Here is a 24,665-nt window from a genome sequence, read left to right on the forward strand (position 1 = left end):
TCTGTTTTGGTCACCATGATGACAGAAAGTTTAATACCATTGTGAAACATTCCAGACAAACCAATAACATCTCCATGCAGAAAAGCATTTGATGGGTCTGAAAAGTTACACAATGCAACTTTAAATTAAAAAAATGAATTTACTCTTGAACATTTGACAGCTTTTGTGAGTGAATGGGATTTCCTTAAATATGTGGGGGATTTCTGCAGACCCATAATGCTGGTGACATACAGCACAGTAGCTCCTGGGTATAGGTGCATTGACAGGTCTATTACCACCCATCTCCTGAACAGCGGAAATGGCAGGCCTTTTAGGAAGCCTGCAGCAAAAACAAGCACAGAGACATACACTTAGCCCATGTATCCACTGTCTGATTTATGCCTTTAAAAGTGTGCTGAGTGGAGGCCCTGCATGTCGTCTTGTCTCAGTTATGGCGACCTGAAAATGAGCCATCACAAGAGTACAGATTTGATTACAACTTGAAATATTATGTACCTGCTATATTTGGTAGTTAAACATCCTATATTACGCAACATTGACTCCTGTGAACTTTAAGCCATGATATAATATTTTTACCTGCTCAAAAACATACCTTGAGTTGTGTTTTGTTTCATTCACACATGTTTTATTATAATTTAGTTTATAGTTATTATCTATATTTTCTGTCTACATCTACAAAGCTCAAAATGCTCTGTTCCACCTTGTGATGTCATGCAGTGGTAGTTTTCAACAGCTACCTTTTAACTTTGGTTCAGTAGAGACAGACAATGAAATTATCCAAATTTAAATTTAAAATTTAAAAACACAGCGTTTTTCCCATTTGAGAGAAGAACTAAACAGAATATTCTGGTCTGATCTGGTCAGTCTAATGTTCAGAGTGTGTGTGTTAAACGTGTTAATAAAGCAAAACATAATTTACAATATGTTTTAATGAGGAAACAATATTAGCAGACATTATATTAGATTACACAGATAAGAAAAAAAAAATAAAAATCATATTATGGGTCCTTTTAACCCTCTCCAGGCAGGCGTTGCAGATTTGCAACAACTAAATTCCAATTTAAACTTACTCCACATCCATATTTTATGAGATTTTTGTCCTCAGGAGCCTTTTCTCCCATCCATGCTGATAAACCTGGGCGATGCAGATGCAAATGGCCTGCCAGAAGTGCAAAATACTTTTTTTGTTTACAAAGGATAAAAAAGTGAGGATTGTATATTACTACCCCATATGATAATTTTCCCCAAATATCAGATTTTTCCTGATACTAAAAATTTATTTGAGCCTGAGAGGGTTAAAAGTAAGTGAGTGTCTGCAAACAGGTATTATTTACTTGCAAACTAATCACTTTTACTGTGCAAAGTCATGCATACTGAAACCATTCAATCCATTCATTAGTGATATGAGGATAAATAGTTGTTTGTCAGTGTACACTATATTTACTGTACCATGCATGCAAACCATGCAAGAACAACTTCTCAAACTCTGGCTTACTTCCAAAATCAAGCCATAAATAAAATAATCATATAATAATAAATCTTGACACAAGAATATTATCATTTCAATGACTGGTTATTAAGCCAATTAGAAGTATGACATGGATGCTTGCTATCTGAACAGGAAGTTCTAGATGACAGTAACTCTTTGTTAAACTTGACTCTAGGAGTTTCAGTGGCTGCTCAATGACAACACTATGAAACTAAATAGAGTGTGTATTATATGTTTAGAGGAGGAGAGTGACAAAATCTGCATTGCTCAACATGGCTCGAAAGCCAGTCAACAGCCCTCGTGTTACCACGGTCACTGCTTCTATTGGCTCTCTAGGAGGACAATAGCTGGTATTGTGCATCTTGCAGAAAGCATCCACCTTTATTGACTTAACTAAGCTCTGGGTTGTGGCTGCACTCAACATTTAGAGATAACTTCCTCCGACCTGGCCCCCTCTCCCCTCTCCCCTCACCTGGGCCCCTGCTAATTACCTGTACGTACGTTAAGCCGACAGGTGAAGGTGTGCGATGGATGGGGGTGTGGTCGCACGTACAGCACTCACTCCTCTCCACTCCTTTGTGACCTGTTGCTGAACTTGGGCCTGTGAGAAAATAACAGGTTCTTCAATTAGGCCACCAGTGTCTTGCTCGAGGGCAGATCAGAGAAGTCTTCCTTAGCTTGCCACACAACAATTAGCCTAAAGGAAGCTAAAGCCTCTTGTGGGGACTTGCATTAAGTCATTGAGTGTGTTTTCACCACAGTGTTAGGTGGAACAAGTTTGCACCCATCATTTGTAATTAAAGTCCAAAATTATAAACAGTCAAAAAGATTTTATGGCCATAAAGTTATGCAGGTGTAGAGCTGAGTCAGTGAGAAAAGCACTTAACTCGAGTAAATAAAGAAGAATAATTTGATAAATACATGCTGTTCAAATACCTGCACATTTAAATCTCTAACTGTAATTTAATGTGTAAATTACATTCTAAATTTCAGTGTTAGTCATAGCACAGCTTAATTTAACTGTAAAATGTTTTATTATGTTTTATCTTTTTTGATCCCTCTTTCCAGGGAGCCTTCTGTACATCTGCCAAAGGACTACATATGAAAACAAGCCTTTTGAATATTATGCAGTTACACTGTTAGTCATAATGTACTGTTCTTGTGAAGAATAAATAAATAAATACACCGAGTGAAGGGTCATGGTCAAGTCGTTGTGTATAATATCTGCGTGTATTTTCAGCTTTTCTGTTTAGCATTACCGCTGTTTTCACTTACATGATAGTGGTGATTGCTCACAATGTCTATGTTAAGTGTAATTGACTGGACTTAACAGCAGTGATTGACTGTCAATCAGCTCCAGTGTAAACATGATTTATTGTACCGAAACCAGAGTGTTTTATCATCTTTTACAGAAATGTCAGGCCAGTGCACACACTTATGAAGAGGCATGTTTGCACAGGGCGTTTGAGCACCGTGCACAATCACTCCGTGCAAACCACCACTGTTTGCTTAAGAAACCATCCATGTCCGCCATCAGCCACTAAAAATATTCCTCAGACTCCTCTGCAGTGGATCAGGGTCACGAGGAGCCCTTGGGTGCACCACAGGCCAGTGTGTTTGCAGTGCAGATAAAGATGATAAATGTCACAACGCAAAGTGCTTAAATGCTTTGTTCTGTTGAACTTGATTTATGGTGAACTTTGACTAAGTGTAATATTTCTCCAAATGCGTCTCTGTAATGGCTCTGCCCACACATCATCATGTCATAGCTACTGTAACCTCTTGATTTATACACTGCCAGTACATGAATGACAAGTTAGCATGTTTTTGTGTGGCAAAGAAAAATGTGTATTTGTATATTTCATAAACTTAATTCTGTGATGACATTTGGCAAGGATTTACACCTGATGCCCTTCCTTACACACCTTATCCAGTTCACTTATGTTTGGGACTAATACCAATTCTCCCTGGATACTTGTAATGATAAAAGTAGATCATAAAAAATATCTCAAAGTGATATAATTTTATTAAGTGCATTTAAATACGTAAACACACACTTGGAGTAAAAATAACTTTATACACATAAAAACATCAAACAAGCTTTCCCAACAAGGCACTATTTACATCTGGAAAATACTGCAATATTATATGAAAAATATCAAATAAAAATACATCTTTATAATTCATAAAAAAGAAACTGTGGATGGAGCAGTCAGAGGCAAACAAGTAAAACTGTTGTGATAATACAACATACTGATAGGGCTCATGCAAGACTCGCAACTCTAAATGCATAGGGGGTTTTGTTGTTCAGGAATTAGAACTTGAAAAGAGTTCACTGTTCTGAAAATTTAAAAAAAATTTAAAAAAAGGAAAAGGAACACAGAAAACAATTGTATTTTATATGACATATTTGTATTCCACACCTTTCTACACAATTCTACAGTCTATGGCTTTACATTCATAGAATACAATTTTGCAAATTTACTTGATATAAATTTCTTATAAACAAATAATAAATGCACTGTAAAATTCACTTCAAACTTAAAGTGAAATTTCATCTCAGAACAAGGAAGGCACTGCGTAGCAACAGATAGTTTTGGCAGTGAAGGTATTAGGCATCAGGTATTAGGTGTCATTACATATTTTATTTATTTTATTATTACATATTTATAAGGCAAACATTGAATTTTTGGCACATAGGAAACTTGAGGCAGATAAGGAGATTTGTTTTGAAAATTCCTGATTTTTACCAGTGCAACGAGCATCATTACAGCTCATATAATACCACTTACAATACCAAGGCTACAAGTTGAATTTTGGTTAGAGTCACAACCCCTATTTAAAGCATATGGCTATAACAACACAGGCATTTTACAGTGACCCTGAGGCACTCTTTGTTCTGGCTGGCGTCAGTCTTTGGCATGTCGATAACATTTAACTTGTATTTTGGCATTCTGACGGCATTACAAGCTGCATCTTCTCGCCTTCCTCCACAATCACGGGTGCGTTATGAGTTCCAGTTTCCCTCACATCCTCTAAAAACACCTCTTGTTCCTCTTCATTTTCTGGAGCTAACGCCGTTTCACCAGCCGCCCTCCGCCTCCTCTCGTCCTCCTCCTGCTGTAGTCTGCGCTCCTCAGCTTCAATCTCCTCCGTCGTGGGGATCGAGTTTTTCTTCGGCCTCCCTTTTGGTTTGGTGGGGGCCTCGTGACCTCCTTTAAGGACCTACAATAATACAGAGACAGGTTGGCCAGGGTACTACTGGTAATAAATGGCAGTAGTTAAAGGCATTGTGGGCTATTATAGTCATTAAAGAAGACGGATGGCCACTGGCTGCTCCCCTCTGCGCTCATTTGTCCGTAATGATTTGGGTGGGTTTTTTGTTCTCTCACTTCTGTTGACCCTTCCTCTAAAGTGTTTGCTCTCTCTGCTGTCATCACCTCCAGACTATTAGCTCTGGACACAATTAATACTTTCAGTCTATAGTTCCTTTACATTGATTTTCTATTGTACATGAAATACATAACTGAAAATGTAATAAATGTATTTGATGTTGAGTTAAAGTCCAAACCTTTTGAATTTTACTGATCAGACATAACAATATGACCATGACTAGGACTGGGTATCTTCACAGTATATGTAATGATACTAAAAATAGAGTTGTCAAAAACTACTACTACTACTTTTTGACAGACAAGATAAGAACAGGACTATAGAATGTTAGACAGTGCTATCTCAAATACTACAAATTCCAAAAGTTACTGGTTTTGCTGTAATATTTTGGTTTTAGAATTCATGGAAACTATAATTCATATTGTATGATTCAGCACAATGATTATCAGAGTGTAATGAAAAAGCATAAGTGAAGTACCAAAACTCTTTAAGTACAGAAAAAGTACAGTAGAATTCAGTAAGTACAGCAGTCAGCCCTATATGTATTCAACGATGATTTTAGAATTTACCATTTTCTTCCACTTCATACGTCGGTTCTGGTACCACGTCTTAACTTGGAGTTGAGTGAGTCCGAGTGACTGAGCGAGGTCTAACCTGCAAAACACAAGACATCATTTTAAAGCACCTGCTACTTCTAATACTCCATTTACTACTTCCTTTTAAGTGGCAATGTGGACATTTCAAACAGTGGGATAAGAAAGCACTTAAGTTTTGTCTTCCACATCAAAGCTGCCAGGCCATTCTGACACTGCACACCTGCACCTATAGGAAATGGTGGGGTAACTCAGGCACTAGGTTTAGTAACACAATCGTCCCTGGTGTGGATAAATGATTGGTGTTGAAAAAGGACTAAAATGCATAAAGCACATGTGTTGATCCATGACTAAAAGGTCTGTGGGCCAGTGGGTAACGCAACACCGCAGTGAAAGACACAAGAAATAACAAAATCTGATTTGAGAGGGAGGGTTTATCTGATTGGTTACAAAAGAGACTTCCTCTTCTCTAGACTTCTAAGATAAATGTTATTAACAGTGCTCCTTTTATGAGCTACATTGAGGAAGACAACATAAAACGGAAAAATGAGGAGTAACCCAGGCGATTTGGTTTGGTCATTCTTATCCGAACTTCCTTTAGTGACTACTAATCTTTGTGACTGAACCGTTTGCAATGACCAAGAAACTACATGTCACCCTTTCTTTTTAGACTTTCTCTTGACAATAATTCAAACACAACTGACCATTTTACAGATTACAATTTACGTAATTAGCATAATAACTTTGTCCACTAGAATTATTTGCATTTTGTTTAAGGTTAGGTTTAAAGGGGAGATGGGTTTTTGCTCATAGTAAAGTAAAAAAAATTAAGTGTACAGTAGGTATTTAGGAACAAGAATATATTTTCAACAAAAAAGTCAGACAGAACCTAAGGGGACAATTTGGCAACATAGCATCTAAATTCAAAATACTAAAAAATATTGATTTAGATGAGTGTAATTAACTTGAGTAAAAATATTAGTTGCAGATATCAGGTTTTTTAGAACAAGCAGTTATTTAACACTTAATTTTCAAAACATAATAATAGTAATCACTGTGGATTAGTTTGACTATAATTATTGTAATTAAACAGAGATCTCAATCATTTTTTAGTCCATGATAAAAATAGTCTGTGGTATTTACTGTTGCCGTGGTTTCAGCCATCAACACCGCTGTGGTCACATGCCAAGACAAAGGGAATAAAACTCTAGTTATCTTTGGATCACCACAAACTGGAGTGGAGCATGCCATGTCTTTGATGTAAGGGGATTTTCACACTGATGCTTTCCTGCCAGATGTGTTTAATTAATTTTCTACAGTATTGGGTGCTGTATGGGTGGCTGGTTGGACCTTCCAGGATCTGCGGGAGGGCGAGCCAGGACGGGACATATTAATAATGTAACGTGGGAGTTTTTCTTCACGGATGGCATGGAAATGGATTCGCAAAATACATCTGGATTATTTTGAGCATGTTGAAATGTTTTATTGCATCCCATAATAGAAAGGCGTGCTGATTCTTGTCCTATATTGAAAAATTACATTATATAAACAAACTTTTTAATGTTCGGTCTTTGTATTTTGTTCATGGCGTAAAAGCGAAAAATATGTTAATAATTAGTACAAAAATACATGTGTCGGTTTATTTTTTATGGGTCACTGAGTATTTGGAATTCCTGAAGCAGATTTGAATCATCATATTCAACTGACATTTATGCTTCAATGGTACCATGGCTTATTGGAAAAATAGCCTTTAGGGTGAGTAAAAATCGCTGTAAAACTGGGAAATATAATTCGGACTTGCATTAGACCCAAAAGTGACCTGAACGTTTGGCCACTGACATTAGTGTGCATATTACCTCATCTTATTGTAGCAAATGAAACACACTTTTATAGATAGTACACCTGCACATGTGCAAAAAGACTGGCAGTAAATCAGTGTAAAACATTCGTGTTTGCTTTACTTGGCACGTCTCCCTGTTTTCTTGAATGAGGCAGTGTGGATTTTTTTTTTTTTTTTTTTTTTTTTTTCACATTTGAACTGCTCACGGTTAAAATCTTGTCCCAACTAGAATGCTGAGGTAATGTTTTTGGCTCTTTTAAATTCGCATTACTCCCAGCTATCCCCACAGGATAAATGAAAAATTATGATGCCGGGTTAACCACTTCTTATAATTGCATTTGTGGTCTAGTGAATGCCTGCCTTTTGTAGGTGTGTGAATAAGTTTTGTTTTGAAAATGCACTTAATAGCCAGGTATGTTTTAGCAAGTTATCAAAATGTCAGCGCTGAGTGACACTTATACTATGAGTCAAATTGCTCTCGTAGATCGGGTTGAAATTTAATAAGTGCAAAATGAGACACTTTTGATGCGTCAGTGTTTTGCTTTCTTTCATGAAAAGTACTCACAAAATCATTTAGGAGGTTTTGAGGAGAAGTTATAAACCGAGTTTAATGCTTTTATGTGGGGTTCAGTTTCAGCTCAGCGTGGAATTTTTTTTTATTTCATGTTTGTTGTGACTTCCCGAATAAAATGAATTTATTAACAGAAGACCACAGGTATAGATGTCTTGCAATGATTTTGTATGTGATGGATAATGTATTCCAATTACAATGAAAAGTATTTTTATTGAAGTAGTAAAGAACGAAGAAAATATAAGTAATAAGTTATGTACAAAAAAGTATTTTATATATATTTATTTTGCTACTGCACAAATATGATAAATATTTACTCTATCCTTAGAGACACTGGGGGAATAAGACATTACTATTAAGACATTACTATTAAGTCTATTAAGACTATCCAGTATTACAATCTGAGTTTTAGTAACATACATTGTTTTATTTATTTATTTAACTTTTTTTTATTATTATTTATTTATTTATTTTTGTCATTGTATTTTATATTTTTCCATTTAAAACATTTTAAAAAATGTTTTTGCTTTTTGTGTTCCTTTTAAGAATAATAGACATTTATATAAAACTGAAATTTGTTTTCAAACAAGAGTGACTATTTTGTGCATTACAATTATGTTTACTTTGACTAACCTGTCCGGTGTAGAGAGATACTTCTGCTTTTGAAACTTCTTCTCCAGTCCCATGAGCTGCAGTTCGGTGAAGATGGTCCGACTGCGACGTGGCTTCTTGAGGCGTGGCGTGCCGTGCTCCGTGTCTGACTCACTGCTGATGCTGAGGGGGGTCTGGCTGGGTGAGGGCTCAGGGCCGCGGGGGTGCTGCAGGTGAGAGGGCAGCCCCACCGGAGGAGAGGCATCCCGGGGCAGGTGGGATGGGGCCAGGGTGGGGGGCTGCCGCGTGATCACCGACAGGAGCGGGTAGGCACGGAGAGATGATGAACCTGGAGGAAGAGGACAGTGAATCAAACAAATGCAATAAAAGGATACTAGACCTCAGCTGTACCCAGATCGATCGCTCATAATTGCTGAGATGGGTTGATACTTTAACTGTGCTATTTTTGCAGTGAAAAGTGTTTTTTGCTGACCCTGGACATGTAAGGGGCAGTGAACTCAATGACGCACCACATGTTTTACAAGGCTATTCTGGACCTCTACTAAATACTATCCCGACATATACTAGTACTGCGAGTAATTCTACCACTACCACAAATACTGTTGAGTTACTACTCGGTTTTAAATTTTAAGAGTACATTACATACTTTGTGCTGCCATTCATAATCTCTACTGAAATTTGAACTTACTACTACAAGTATTTTATATACAGTGAAAAATTCTACTAGAATCAAACTTTACCTCTTGTATTTCTACTATTACTCAAGCCGCTTGATTACTCCAACTACATATTTGAACCTATGCAATTTCCACTTTACTAATGTTACTCCAGGGGTATATTTTACCTGCTTTGGAATGAAAAGTGATTTGACCCTGAACAGCAATGAGGTTACGAACTCACTGACATAGTCCATGTTTATCAAGCTCTTCAGTGATGATTCACGTGATTTATTCAATTGAATTCATTTATTAAGTTATTCATTATCTTTTAAACTTAATTTTGTTAACTGTATTTTTCTTTGCTTGTTCACAGATTAACTAATTATAATCAAAGCAGATGGAAAAAAAAAAGTTGCAAGTGTCCAGTAAGGCCAGAGAAAGCTGTTAGCTGGGTTTGTGAAGGCAGCATTGGTCAAATTAATACAAACATAAGACAAAAATAGTATAAAAATTTAAATGGTCATGACAATTATTATTATTTTAATGTTACTTTATATGTTCATATTCATATTCTAATAACAAAACATATCTGCAAACCCATTCATCACAATCTTTGCAGTCTAATAGTCACATCTGAAAAACAAATACTCAATTTATTTTTACTACATACAGAAGGATAACTGTAGCTGCAAAACTGCCTGCCATTGTGCAACATCAAGCCATAAAACTTCCTTAAGATGTGAGTCAAGGGTGAGGAACATTAAGTGCAGCATGTAATCGCACATATACTTTGCGCTCACACACACACACAATCGTACACACACACAACCGTACACGCTGTAGTCTTTGCCTTGGGCGCATCATGACATCATACTGAGACACTGAGGTCACTAATCCTCCAACGTGAGTTTGTAGCAACAGGTCTAGACAAGAAACCCTCTCCTCTCTGCACCTTTGCAAAATATACTGTTGTAACTATATATTTTTTGTTGTGGATGTGGTAGTTGTATGAATTCTGTTTTATTTTTAGAAAGCATGTATAGAATGTTGTTATAAAATTGTGGGACGCAATTTATTTAAAAATCTGTGAAAACAAAACAACATGCCAGTGCGTTGATAATCAAAATGCCTATCTGACAGGAGGTTGACAAGCATTACACTTCTGACGGTAGCTGAGTGTTGAACCATTACTTATAAGATTGTTCTGAAATCTAATTACAGCAATGACTTAAAAGATATATTTAGCTAACGTGCATGATTTATTTATTCGCATATTGATAAGCACATTTTCCAGATGCCCTTCCATAATGGCACAAGGGTACTCTCACATGACCCTGCAAGCGCATTCATTATAGACTATGTGAAATATGGCATTGCATAATAAAGTGCACAGCAAAACCACATCTCAAATATCAGCTTTAAATGTTATGAAACTTTTCCGTCATTTAATATTATTATTTACAAAGTCAGCAGTACAGTATTGGGTTGTCATTGTAATTATTTTTGTCTATAGCCTTGAGTGTATGTCAGTCAGTGTGAGAGGAGCAACAAGTTTTCTTTATTCAATCCAAATAAGTTGCTTTTAATTAGCCTCTTTTACCTCGAGGAGATGGAACGATGAAATTTGATATTTTCCCAGGCCTATACACTACATCTACTGGAACGCAGGCACTTTTAAGAAAGACATTAAACATTAGCGATAACTGTTTAATTTGATACCTATTCTCTGACACGTCTTCTTGTGATGAAGTAAAATAAGCCTGTAGCGCAACCTGCTTTAACAACCAGTTCATAACTCATTGCTTGTTGCGAAAGACAAAATCTGATGACATTTGACGGGGAGATGACAGATTTCTGAAACCTAATCCAGGCGAAAGGAGTTGCGTTTTACCTTTGTGTATGTGACTTCTTACCGATGTGATGACAAGGGTGTAATCAAGCCTATCTAAGCCTAATGGACGACTTATTGTATGCAAAGGATTAAGTATGAAAATGCTTTTGCTTATCTAGAATTTAAGCTGTGAGTCAGAACCAAAACCAGCACCACAGTGGCCTCGGGCTGTATGCACTACCTGTTTATTAATTTACAGAACTGTGCAATAGTGCAGATGTTGTTTATTATAATATACACTATACTATAAAATAAATAAAGTTATGTCTGTAAACCCTCAGTCGTCCAGGTAGGATCTATAGCAAAAGAAAAATTCTATTTTGTCTACTGGACACAGGTTTTTGGGTGAAGACGTTTTGTAGCTCACCAAGCAGCTTCTTCAGTACTGGTCAGATTGCCGATGGGCACTGCCATATATCTGCCTGAAGGGAAATGTTTATCCAGTTGAGAGAATTGATTTTTTTCTTTTGCTATAGAAAGCTATTTATAATAAAGCTGTTATAATGTGTGGATAATAAATTGAAAAAGAATGCTTTGAATTTAAGATCTTCAAGTTTGAATACATTTGTGGGACGGCAGCTGCTGTCTTGCAAAAAGTTAAATTTGTCTGTGGGGTAATTTTTATGTTGTGATTTTTGCCACATTTGTTTCTTTTCACTCACAGACAGGGTTATTTTCTTCCAGCTTTCAAATGAGATGATGATACATTCTTAGACTTTCAAAGTTTGAAACCCCATCCTTGGGCTGGGCTGTTTGACGGACTGAAAGATGGAAGCCTAAATGAAATTGTCAAACATGCTATTACACGGTAGAACTTTGAGTCATTGCCTTGTGATACTTTGTGCACATGCAAGCTTTTTATAAAATGGAAAAAAAATAAATAAAATACATCCCTTTCACACTAATACTAATCATTTTGCCACAGCGCTTTAACTGGAACTTAATTTGATTTATCTCAAATTAATACATCTGACCTAACAAAAAAATAACTGGGCATCCCTAGGTAAAAGCTGGACAAAATCAGACACCATTTTAATGTTTCTATGTCGAATGTCAAAGTGGGCTTGAATCCCAGTAAAAACATGGCTGTCTCTCAATGGCCTCTACTGGTGGAAAGATGGAAAAGCACCTACACAATCTCACTGTTTAGGGAACTTCAGAGGCTGCCAGTTTCTAAATAAAGCTCTTAAAAGCCAATGAAGTTAAGCAATATACTGTGTCTCACACTCACGCAGTTACAAATAAAGCGGTGGGCGAACTGTTCGGATATGCGGGCCCATCAGGTTACCCTATCCATGCGCACAGAAGGGTGCCAAAGCACCGTGCGCTCCAGCACACACCAATTCATATCACAGGGATGAGAGAATCCTATTTTTATTCACTCACCGCTGTCATCATCAAATTGCACTGGCTATTATTTCAGACTTTAGCGCAATTATCTTAATGGTTAGCACACGTGGCTAGCGCAGTTATTTGGATGTAGTTGGAATTACAATTAGGAAGCGGCCAAGAAGCTTTGTTTAGACAAGATAACAAGTGTTGTAGCAGCTGACTCGTTTTAGTAGTCTTGTGTGAAAACAAATTTGAATAGACCTGAGTTTCTGCCAAGGTTTCACTCAACATATATTTAATAGTCTGTACAGGAATAATTTTGACTTTGTTTAGTTTATTTTTATTTATTTATTAAGTTTTAATTTTTGACCGGGTAAAATCAATAAAAGCGTATTCTGTAAAAAATATTAAGATATTTTGAACCAACACCTTAAGTAAAATTACATCTCACATTAGGGTTCTTATTTATCATCATGCATCATATGTGCCTCGGAGCATCGCTGCTATCTGTCAAACGCTTTCACCACAAAATAATTAAGAGCTGATATACAGCGTACCAGAAAGGTGATTTCCGGTGCAGATAATGATTTGTGATCAGTGAACAAGATAGCGATAGCTACAGTAAAATACGTTGCATAAATTTAAAGTAAAACTACAGCGGCGACATAAATGAAATTGGAGGAAAGTTTTACGTGCCTTTGGAAGTTGCGATAAAGTACTGTCTAAAAGCAATAGCTAAAGCAATTACGCAAATAAAGTGAATAACTAATTTATTAAAATTCCTTATGCACAGCCGAATATAAATTGTGTTGTCTAAAGGATGTGTTACAAACAAATGTACTCGGACTTACCTGGACATGAATGGAGAGGCTTGGGTCGAACGATGAGCGAAGGGCACACGGAGTAGAGAGAAAGTTTCTCAAAATAATCACAAGTCTCTTTGGACAAGATCTCGTCGATCATGAAAGTCTTGTAGCGTCTCCTTGCCGCTTTGAGCTGCCCGGGGGTGGAGAGCCTCAGCTCGGCTTGACAGTGCATGGTCTCTCCCTCTCGTCAGTTCTACGCCTGGTAGCCTACTTCTGATGCGCAAAGTGGTGTTTTGAAGGAAGACTTTTTAGAGGTCAATTAGTTGATTCAGCAGGTCAAGTTCATGCATTTAAGTTATACATTATCTTTTAAGCTGCTTCAGTTCTGAAAGGTCGCCACAATAACCCTGGTGTGAAGCTACACTCTACGCTAATGAAGTGACTGCTGCGTGCGCTCACACCCTCTGCTATATAAGCCATCGGAGTCTGAACACATCTTTACCGCTCCATCCGCCCTGCCCCCGCCTCTCTGCCTCTGCTCCCAGCCCCGAGTCAAATACACGCGCGCTCAGACCTATTCAAACACACTCGCGTTTTACAAAGTTCAGATTAGTTTCACTGATCCTACACAATTGGGTAGGCTATAGGCTAAATAATAGATAAAGCACGCGCGTTGCACCACTAAAGTAACAATGCTTTGTTATTATAGAGCTAATAAACACAGTAAGATAGCAGGTTTTAAGGCCGTTCAGTCGTGCTTTGTAAAATCACGATGCACTTTTTAACAGAGCACATGGATTTCACAGCTCGCGCGTAAAGGCCCAGATACATTTTATTAGTTGTTATAATTAGCCTATTTTTTGCTAAAATGTAACAGCAAAAACATTTTTGGTAAACATTGGCCTACAATTTTAAAAGTCTACATTGGGACTTAATATGACTTTATATCCTTTGGCCTTACTCAGTTTTGATTATATTTGACAACACTGTCCACTCTGCACCTCTTTTATTCATCTTTTTATAGGCCATGGTCAGCCTGTTAACTCTTAATCAAACATACACATAAGCTATCAACAGGTCGTTAGCTAAATATTTTGAATTCGACAATCATCTCTTTAAGTTAGATCCATGTTTATCCATTATCCTGTTCCAGTAAAATGCCAACATTTTACATTTTCTCATAGTGTTCTACGGGACGGTATCCGTAAAGGCTTCTTAGTCTTGCCCTTCAGAAGAGGAGGACGTGTGCACCAGAGGAAAAACCCTTTTAAAGGTTTCAGCCCCGATCAAAGGTTAAAACTGATGCTCTGACTGACGCGCGAGATCTACGGGTAGTTTTTGTTTGTTTTGTTTTAGTTTGTTTTGAGAGCGTGCGCATTGCTTTAATGTTGTCTATGGCCATTGATCTATAGCCTATATAACGTAAAAAAATAAAAAAAATAAAAAAAATAGGCCGAAGTTAAAATGCATTTGCTTTATAGCTATTATGAATTTTATTTTTGTATTTTATCTTTTTCTGTGCGTGCAATACTTTCAAAAATATTATGCAATTTCTATGATATTTTAAACTCGTACCTTGACTGCACTGGTGCGCGTTTTGGCCCGGTCGACAAAAGTCAGAACAGCGGCTACCGAGAGGAGTGTGGAGACGCCAGGCAGATCAACCAATTAAAGAGTTTTACCCCCAGCCAAGTAAGGGCCTATAAGCAGAGTAAAGGATATTTTCTATTAGAGCCATTTGGTAAGATCAGGGTGCAACCTAACACGAGGCAGATTACAGAGCTTAATGCAGGCGAGGGTGCAAATGCACGGCCACTTTTGGACACCGAGATTTACGATGGATATAGCTGTCGATACAACGCGGGGCCACCGTTGGCGACAAGCGCTTTCGGAAGGCTAGATTATGACCTCCACGCGGTCGTTAAAGGATTATATCATCACTTTGTGAACACAGGCGTGCTCAAAGACTGCATGCAATAGGAGATGTTTTGGGATTAACGTACTGCTAATTCTAGGACATGGACAATCACCGATTTTTGAAATGTCAATAATATTGGAAAATAAACACAGGCTTGCTTTAGTGGTGTCAAGTACCCTGCCATGCGATTAGCGAAGCTCATCTGTGAGTATGAATTTACCAGGATATTATGATAAATTACTAAATAAACAATCCATCATGGCTCCCAGAGAGTGGCTAAACCCTTAAGACTTGGAAGCACTCTAAATAGAAAGGTGTAGAGGGGCTGCTGGGCCAGTTATAATTGATGCATTAATTGAGTCAATGAAGGGCGCCACTTGTAGATAACCTCCAGTCAGGCATATTGTTACATCGGAACATTAATAGGACAACAAAAGGCACCGCAAGTGCCACAACCTACATTGGTATGGTATAATTGTTGTTTGTCTATTTAATCCAAAACAAAAATGGAGCAGGTAACCAGACACACCACACAAAGGACTCTGGAAATGAAAGGGCTTTATGTAATCAAAGGTGTTCCATTTAAAACATGTGGCTGTTTTTACAGAGTAAGAACCTATCATTTAAAATTAAAAAACATTTCCAGATGGACCAAGGACAAAGGTTTGGCCAATAATAAGGATTGGTGCTGTTGCAGACTTTGTGGTGCTGGTGAAATCTTTTTTTTAGCAAAAATGTCCAAAGTTAAAATGTTGGAAGCACCAAGTACCAGCATACAAGAAATAGGCAATTTCTATTTTTCTTTTTTCCATCAAAATTATATTACAAGACTTCAATATTGGCCCCAATATGACTGTTCTGTTTGAATAAAAGTTCAAATTAAAGCACAGTACAATTTTAAAAACATGTTAAAATAATAGAAAAAAAATGCTCTCAAACATCATCTATATAAACCCCAATGAGTAGATCCATGTACGAACAACCTGAGTGTACACAAGAATTCATGTTTTTTTCTAACATCTGTCTATAGAGTCATAAAAGAGTCTTTACAAAATCCCAGTTTCTCAGTAGCGTCTAAACCTGGAGTCTTGGTAGCTGCTGTTGTTTCCTCTGTCGTCATGGTGCCTCTTCATATTCCTGTTGTCATGGTGACGGCTCCGATCATTTTGGTGATGGTGTTCACGGCTGTGGCTGTACGGCTGGTAGCGCCCTGATCCAGATTCATCCTGATAACGACCTCTGCTTCCATTGTTCTGCCTGTAGGGGGAGCTGTCGTGCTGTCTTGAACCACCTCCGGGCCTTGATAAAGACTTGGAGGGAGTTGACTGCTCAAGTTGCTGCATCTGCTGCATGTGAAGTGACCACATCATGTTGTTCATCTAAAAATAAAAAGCAATTAAAATATGCATAAAACATTAAAAGTTATAGCCAGAATGGATTGAAGGTGAAACACTACCATGACTTGCTTCTGCAGATTGTTGTCTGGACTGAAGAATGGACGCTGCATTTGTGGAGGAGTGTACGGTGGAGAATTGAACTGAACTGGACTCCTGTTGTATACAAAGAAAATACAACACAAATCACTTTATTGCAAGATTGGACAAAAAAAGAAAAAAAAAACTCAAGGTTGGACTAAAAAGTTACATTCCAGATTCTATTAAAAGTGATAGTTTGTGGTTGTTGTTTTTTTTTTTTTTTTTATAACAATGTCTTACCTTGCCCCATGCGGATTAGGAGTATTTGCAGGACTGGAATTCTGTGAGTTTCCTGGACTATTGCCATGGCTGCTTCCTATGAAGTTCCAAAGCACACGTAAAAAATATGAACAGTGTACATTTTAACTTAAACTGTATCCCTCTGTCTTATGTCCATAAAGATAGTAAGGCCATTACCGTTTTGTTTTTGTGTTACACCAATTCCACTGAATGTTAATTTAAAAAGGACCAACGTTTCTTGGCCATTTGACCCAAACATTGCAGCTACACAAATGCACAAATTCTGTCTTCAAGAAGAGTGGGCAACTTAAGAGAAATGCTTAGACTTACCAGATCTGAACTGCACATGTATAGTTTTCCCAAACAACGTGGTGCCGTTCAGAAGCTGCATGGCATAGGGCGCAGACACCTCGTGTTTGTAGACGGCAAAACCGAAAGTCTTCTGCTTTCCGTCTGGGTCTTTCGGGATCTTGGTTCTGATGAGAGGTCCTGCCTGTACAAAACATCCAGGTGGCCCCGGTGAGTAGTGTTAGCTTCCAACTAAGCTAGCAGACACCGTGACAGCGCAATCAATCTGCAATGTTATCAGATAAAAGCTCTTTTGTACATTTCCAACGTATATATATGTCGCATGACTAGATTGTTTTAAAACAAACATGTCTAGTTACGCCTGGTCTTTCTGTCGAATGTTTGGCTAACCATGCTAACGATGCAGCGGAATTAGCAAAAACATCACCTGTAAAAACAGTTCGAATAGTAGCTCCTCAGTCACTCTCGAGTCCAGATTTCTGATGAAGAGGGTTCTGTCAGTTTCATCTTCAATTCCCATTTTATTTCAAAGTACGTGTCCTGTCCAGATTACGAGTGAAATGTGTTATGCTAAAATGCTAAGCGAGGCCTACCGTTGATACACTGCGATCACGTGACACGGTGCTTTCTTCTTCTCTTACAGTATTGGAGCTTCTATCAGTACCTGCTCTGCACTACTGCACTCTGCCGGACATTTGTGTCCTTTAAAAAAAAAAAAAAAAAAGTTCAACCTAAACAGCAGCATATGCCACACTTACAAAAAATAACATTCAGGAAGTAAATATACATACAGTTTAGGGTGCTATGCCGAACTTTGCAAATACTAGTTAGCGTTAAATGTTTGTTTGTTTGTTTGTTTGTTTTTGTTACTGTCAATAGAGCTACACCTCAAACACGAATAGTTGTTTTGGCACTTTCAAACCAAATGGATGGATGGACTAATTGCTACACGGTCGCTATAAAAAGCCAGAACCAAACCCCACTTGTTAAGCCCTGTGCAGTTGAGTCTTCTGCCTTTGGATGTATTTATGTATTTTTCAGTATAAATCGGGCCTAGACATTGGCATTGCTCCTGGAGTCCTACACCTCCCTGATGTGCTCCCTCTGTTTTATAGCCACTGGCCAGAATTCAGGAGAGCTCAGTGAAAGTGTTGTTCCGCACAACAAAGTCTGCAATGTAGCACAGAGAGAACAATCTGCTGACTGAAGCTGAATGGTTAAAGCCAATAAAATGGAAGGCTGCTCTGCTGCCTAGATTTTGTTTTCGATTTAGCAAAGTTGAAAGGAAACGTTGAATGGTTCACCATTCGGTGTACTTTGATTCATTTTTACTCACCCAATGTTATGCTTTGAAATGCCAGTAGATGGCAGTGTGGGCTTAGTGTTTCACCTTCGAACTTTGCTCAGTTTGTGAAAGAAGGAAAAAATAGTGCATTACAAAAAATAAATACACTACTAAATAAAGCACACAAGAGTTTCTGTCATCATCTCAGACATGTGCACAAATGTGTACATATCCATGTGCACAACAGGTTTTGTGATTTTCAATTATTGGCCTAATTAGTTTGGTGGGATAATACCCAGAATTACTGCAAGTAGCACTGAGGTCTGAAACTGATGAGACAAGATAAAATGTAATCCATCAATACAGAACACACTTATTTGGCTGTTTGCACACAAATCCAACAAATCCAGGGGTTGTCATATGTGTTTGTTTGTCAAACATTTGGGAAAACAAGGAGAGCTTTGACTTTAGTGTACAATACTACAATGGTAGCCCATGTCCATTTTAGAAGAAAAATGCATGTTTCACTGTAATCGAGCCAGTTTATTAAATATACTATACAGTGACAGTAAAGAGATATCATTCTAGACCTCTCTTCCCCTTTTGTGCCTCAAGCCTGGTCAAATGTGATGTGAAATTAAGGAACTCATTGGTCACCCGTGATTTACAAATGCAATCTAATTTATCTCACCTCACCAAATTAACAGAGTTTAGTGCTTTGCTCATTGATTCAGCAGAAATCTATGCTGTTTTACAGATCTCTGTGATTTTCGTGTTTTTTGTTTTTTTTTTTTCGATTCGACTACGCTTGTCCCCGAATGACTAATCCACCTGTCAATCACAGCTATTTGAAAACGAGGACATTCACTGGTGACCAGACTCAGATCTTTGTAAAGTAGTGAAGAAGTGTATATTTTGGATCTCAGGCTACCAGCTTAATATTATATGCACTTTCCTTTATTAGGAGTAGTCTACATATAGCCTAGTGTCATAAAGTTGATGCAAATGCAGTACTTAATACTCACTACGTTTCTGTGTTATTGTCTTGTAAAAATGAAGCACTGTCATATTTCACTGTCTCTAGTTACACCTCAGCAGTGCTATTAGAGTGACTGCATTGATAGGGATGTTTCCAGAGTGTTGCTCTCAATGGCTATATGTGAATCAATCATACTTAATTCAGTAGACAAGCAGAACCACTTTTGTGGTGGATGTCATTAATTATTAAGGACTATGGGCTATAAATTATGGGGTTGCTTTTACCTCACCAAACTACATACGCAAATTGTGGAATTTTTGAACAATATCTTAACATTTTATATGTTAAATGGTATCATAAATATTGCATTAAAGCATATGCACATTAAAAGGATTCAAATACAAAACAATATAGGCACATTTTCTGTAAATCTAAGTGACAGACCAAAATGTTTCTAATCAGTACCTATGTTTCAGAAGTAGGTTGCAGAAGTTTTGGATGAGCTCTGTCTTCCCTTAAATGTGTCTTCTGATGAAGTGACTTTGTTCCCACAGTGTTGAATACTGGCAGCTTGCCAACCCACTTCAGCACCTCCAAAACAAATGCAGGCAAATGTGTTGAGGGGTGTCCGAGATGGTTCACTCTGTAGTCCTCTGTCTGGGAAGGCGAGCTTGTTATCCCAATATCAGCTCAGCATGTTTATGGCCCGCTGATGCAGCATGACTTTGTCATTTGTGTGACCCTTTTCTTAGGCGCACACATTTGGAGGTTCATCCATCCTAATGCACGGCTGCTGCAGTGCTGAGTTACACTATTGCGAGAGCTTTGGCATTATACCCACATACCGGACTGCAGCACAACATTCAAAACCACTTTCCTCTTCAATCACTTAAGGCAGACAGGAGCCTTTTCAGGGTCCAGACTTGTGACTAATATTGACTTACACTTCATGGCTAACAGCGTAGAAGCTTCTGTAGCACAGCAAAGACTATGGGACATTACACTCCATACACTTAAGGCGGCACACATTAGCCCCATTGCCTTAACTGTGGAAGATGTGCGCTGTCAGCACTTCTCATATCATCCTGATCCTGCCTGTTGGAGAACTGACGTACCCTTTGCCAAATGGGCCAAATAAAGGGGGTTAGCTGTTATGAAGAGGAAAATACCTGTCGTAATAGAACCATGTTTAACTTTACACCACCTACTGTCTGCACTGCATTCATGTAGATGCACTTAAAGTCCTTGTGATGCCTGCTTTAATCACATGCATTATAATATTTGATTCTCACTTGAACTGGAGTTGGCAATCCAAACACCGCCAACAACATAACAGAGAAAATTAATTCTATTACATTGTGTATAAAGCCATGCAGTCAGTTGGGCAGCATGTAATAACAGCCTGAACTGAAAATACCTTTTTTCTCGAGATAGCCATGTACCTCTATACTAGTTTACTTTACTATCACTTTCTGTGATATTGGCCTATGTACAAAACACCTTTTTGAAGTTGCACCAATGCACCAAACTACTTTACTTTATGAAGATCCCAGGCTCCTTCTGACTTAGCCTGTGCTATTTTGAGATAGAAAACTAGAGACATCCGAAGACATGTCCAGCCCAAGCTCTAACTTTTCACTTCATGTTTAAAGAACATGACAAGAAATCCAAGCAGGAGCTACTTCAGGCTGCACATCACAACATGGACAGAGTCAAACAAAGAAGTGCTCTGATACCATGAGATAAGACGCTGTCAGATCCAGTGAAATCAGATGATGAGGTTGGGAGGGTCTTTGTCATTGCGAATATGGTCAAAAATGTACAAAGTTGCAAAAAAACAACAACTCAAGAACCTTCTCTAAACTTAAATTCTTGATTTAACATTTATGATACAGATAGTGACAAAAGCACACAATATAACGAAAAGTTACATATTTTTGATGGTCTGTTGACTATGGATTCTCACACTCAAGATTGCTTAAGACAAAGTAAGTGCTGCCCTGGAATCCCAATGTGGCAAACGTCATCACTCATTATATTTTTCCACAGAGGACACTTCCCATTTTGTTCAACTTTACTGTGTGTATTGCTCTTGTAGCCTGGTTTAATAGATTAAAACATAAAGAGGAGAATGTATAAAAATAGCCCTAATATCTTCGTTCCCACCAGCTGCTTCATGGTCCACCAGGGGACATCATAGTCCATCAATCTTTCACCCAGTTATTGACGTGATGTCCACATAAATTTGTGAGAGGCACTGGTGTATTATGAAATATTCATTTTAAATTTTCTACTCCAGTGTTAGTGGATGTAGAGGTCTTCTTGTCCCCCCGGCAACAAAAGCCAGAGGTTCATGCATTAAGTAGTGACTAATGTAGATGGAGTATTGTCAGATGTATTGACTAAATAGCCTCATATTCCACAGTGCATCGTTGAAAGTGGTGACTGTGTGACCTAGATATTAGACAGAGCTATTTTAACTGTGAATATGCACTCAGATGCTGTAAATTGCTCTTAGGAAGGATAGACTAACTTCACCGCTCTGATGGTGGCAATGTGCTATATTATTGCTATATTATCCATTTCGCTATTACTACCACTTATGAATGCTACAGCATCGAGAATCAAGAAAACGTTTAAGGGTCTCTTTTTCACTTAGAAACCCAATGTGTAAAAAATAACGTAGGTGTTATCAAGTAGAAGACTATTTCGTAATCAAATTAGAAATTAAAATGTTGGCTTTTGTGTAAATTGACATATGGAAGTGTTTTTGATCCATACAAGGAGTTAATGATATCTGTAATGCTCTTTATTAACCCTGGGTTAGTCTGAAATATTGCCGTACAGTTTCACAATTTTACCTTTTAATGATATGTTACACTTTTGTCATTTTGTGTTAAAAATTCTAAAATGCTCTAAAAAAAATCTTATTTTAAAGGGACTATATTACACTTTTACCTGTTTTGTGCTATAATGTTGTTTCTTCATTAAAAACATATTTGGGGTTGTGTTTTGTTTCATTTACACATGTTTAACACACAAATTGTACATCTCTCTTTCTCTACTCCACCTTGTGATGTCATGTAGTAATATAGGAAGTGATCTACTGTGTTGTCAAACTTCATACACTTTCACTAGAATTTCAGCCCTGGAACTGCCAATCTCTGTTGAACTAGGCAAAAGGTAAAATGTTGCTGTTAACTTGAAAACTACCACTTCATGACATCACAAAGCGGAAAAGAGCATTTTTAGCTTTGGGTATGCAGACAGCCTAATAATGCAGGATTACACCAACATGTGTAGATTAAACAGAACACAATTACATATGTACGAGTATGTTTTTGATGAGGTAACTGGATTTAGCTGAATATAAGGCCTTCATATGCCATATACTGTATGTTAGTTATATTCTGAAATAGTGGTTTCAGAAATGAATTAACTGTGTTTTAAGAAATGCCAAGTTTAGTCTCTCCCATGTGTAACCCATGACACCACAGTGCTATATTCAAATGAGATACAGTAAATATTTATATATGTTTTTCTTTGAGGTGACAGCTGCGATTCTGCACTTGGATGATACACCAAGGTTACAGCCATTTGATGCTTCCAATTTCAAATCTGTCAAAGACTAAATAAATTATGCACATCAATCCATGCATTAAGTACAAGAAAAATGCTGTCGGATGTAATTATAGTGTCAGATATGAATATCCTCCATAAATCATAACTGTACATTGTATGCTGCTTTAATAGTAACACATGGCTTCACTTTATGACTTGCAGATGGGATCCCGAATACATCACAGGCCAGAGGAATATGATAATGTTACACTTATGTTTGTGTTATTGTCTTTTATAGAGTTTGTCAAATCATAAAACATGCTATGAATGCATATCATCAGAGTGTCATATTTGAGAAGGAATTCATTAATCATGCATACATCAACATAAGGAAGAAAATATATATGATAATGATGAAACGTGGCTCACTTAATTTGAAATATACTTTGCTTTTTTTTTTTTTTTTTTTACAATAACATTAAAGGTTCTATGTTATGTAAAATTCTTGTGAGCTTTAAGCCACATTATAATGCTGTTATAATGCTGTTGCCTACTCAAAAACATGCATCAAATTGTGTTATGTTTCATCCACACATGTTTGAGTAATCCTTTATTCATAATCTGTCTATATCTATCTCCAAAGTTCAAAAAGTACTCTGTTCCACATTGTGATTTAAGTTAACAGCAACCTTTTACATTTTAGTTCAGTAGAGATAGACAATTCCAGTGTTGATATGATCCAAATGATTCTAGTGAAGGAGTAAAAACACTTTAAAATACTTAAAAACATACTGGAGCACCTCCTATATTACCAAATGACATCACAATTTGGAAAAGAGAGTTCTCCATTTCAGAGACAAACTCAGCCTCAATATGTAGGGTTTGTGTTTTAAACAAGTGTGAATGAAACAAAATACAACTCCAGGGATGTTTTTGATGAGGTAACTACATTATAACACTATTACACAAATAGCGTAATATGGGCCATTTAATAATGAATTGCAGTGTTATTTTCCCTCACATGCTGTGGTACTTTTAGAAGCCTGTGTCTGCCCTGGGACAGACCAGAGACATGGCTGCTTCACTGACAAGCCATAAATAACACACATCTGTAGCAGTAAAATACCAGTTCTTGTGCTCTATTAGTACCTACAGTTACTGAAAACTATATGCTACTATCTTTTTGAAGGTTATGCTTTCTTTTAGTTGAATACTTAAAATACTGTGGGATTCTAAAACATCTAAAACATTCACTATCCCATACATTATTCAATCACTCTTCATCACACTTTTATATTTATCATATGGGTCAAAAAGTCTAAACAGGACTTTTTTGACAAAATGAACTATGACTTCAAGAACAGACCACAACAAATTCTGCCCCTTCCCTCTCCACCATTCTCACCCCCGCCCAGTGCACAGTTCTGATCCCCATTACAATGCACTGGTGAGATAAGCAGGCTGATTTCTGTACAGATCAAAGACCACCCACAAACAAATCAATAGTTTTATCTACACAGACAGCCCACTCGTGACCCTGCTCTGTGAGATAAGCAGTTTTAAATTCTCATTAAAAATCATTTGAAACTCATTTAGTTCTTTGGTCAATGTCTAAATGCATATTAATAAAGGTTCACCAACATAAACAAAGCATTTAATGGTGTGTATCTACAGCTCAATTTGAACTGCAGCACCACAGTGTGATATACCAC

At 37.5% G+C, this 24,665-nt stretch overlaps 3 protein-coding genes across 3 annotated transcripts in view; 1 reads left to right on the forward strand and 2 right to left on the reverse strand.

Annotated features, from left to right (window-relative positions):
• Nucleotides 1-3,551: 3,551 nt before the first annotated feature.
• barx2 (BARX homeobox 2) lies at nucleotides 3,552-13,646 on the reverse strand. Its single transcript, XM_020926893.2, has 4 exons — nucleotides 13,232-13,646; nucleotides 8,520-8,826; nucleotides 5,452-5,536; nucleotides 3,552-4,714 (listed from the first exon to the last, which is right to left on the reverse strand). The coding sequence occupies exons 1-4, from the start codon at nucleotides 13,416-13,418 to the stop codon at nucleotides 4,424-4,426; spliced, it is 870 nt and encodes a 289-aa protein (XP_020782552.1). The 5' UTR covers nucleotides 13,419-13,646; the 3' UTR covers nucleotides 3,552-4,423.
• Nucleotides 13,647-15,645: 1,999 nt separating this feature from the next.
• On the reverse strand, nucleotides 15,646-17,775 carry rbm7 (RNA binding motif protein 7). The gene is made up of 5 exons (XM_020926880.2): nucleotides 17,556-17,775; nucleotides 17,150-17,312; nucleotides 16,820-16,895; nucleotides 16,561-16,654; nucleotides 15,646-16,483 (listed from the first exon to the last, which is right to left on the reverse strand). Exons 1-5 carry the CDS (start codon nucleotides 17,646-17,648, stop codon nucleotides 16,169-16,171), a joined length of 741 nt encoding a protein of 246 aa, XP_020782539.1. The 5' UTR covers nucleotides 17,649-17,775; the 3' UTR covers nucleotides 15,646-16,168.
• clmpb (CXADR like membrane protein b) overlaps nucleotides 17,265-24,665 on the forward strand; it is a 133,933-nt gene continuing 126,532 nt past the window's right edge. Inside the window, exon 1 of the mRNA XM_055147795.1 lies at nucleotides 17,265-17,338. Within this exon, the coding sequence (XP_055003770.1) occupies nucleotides 17,299-17,338 (40 nt within the window). The 5' untranslated portion in view covers nucleotides 17,265-17,298. The remainder of the gene's footprint in view (nucleotides 17,339-24,665) is intronic.

The sequence above is a fragment of the Boleophthalmus pectinirostris genome, unplaced genomic scaffold, assembly GCF_026225935.1.
Source record: "Boleophthalmus pectinirostris isolate CB_2022bp ecotype Guang Dong unplaced genomic scaffold, ASM2622593v1 HiC_scaffold_9, whole genome shotgun sequence".
NCBI lineage: Eukaryota > Metazoa > Chordata > Actinopteri > Gobiiformes > Gobiidae > Boleophthalmus > Boleophthalmus pectinirostris.

Excerpts from the sequence above, each read along its gene's own strand:
- barx2 (XM_020926893.2), bottom strand. The coding sequence starts at position 13,418 with ATGCACTGTCAAGCCGAGCTGAGGCTCTCCACCCCCGGGCAGCTCAAA. Across the intron at positions 5,537-8,519 it reads TATCTCTCTACACCGGACAG|GTTAGACCTCGCTCAGTCAC; the intron begins GTTAGTCAAAGT and ends TGTGTTTTGCAG. Across the intron at positions 4,715-5,451 it reads GTATGAAGTGGAAGAAAATG|GTCCTTAAAGGAGGTCACGA; the intron begins GTAAATTCTAAA and ends GTATTATTGTAG.
- rbm7 (XM_020926880.2), bottom strand. The coding sequence starts at position 17,648 with ATGGGAATTGAAGATGAAACTGACAGAACCCTCTTCATCAGAAATCTG. Across the intron at positions 17,313-17,555 it reads TATTCGAACTGTTTTTACAG|GCAGGACCTCTCATCAGAAC; the intron begins GTGATGTTTTTG and ends TGTTTTGTACAG. Across the intron at positions 16,655-16,819 it reads CCTAATCCGCATGGGGCAAG|GAGTCCAGTTCAGTTCAATT; the intron begins GTAAGACATTGT and ends TGTATACAACAG.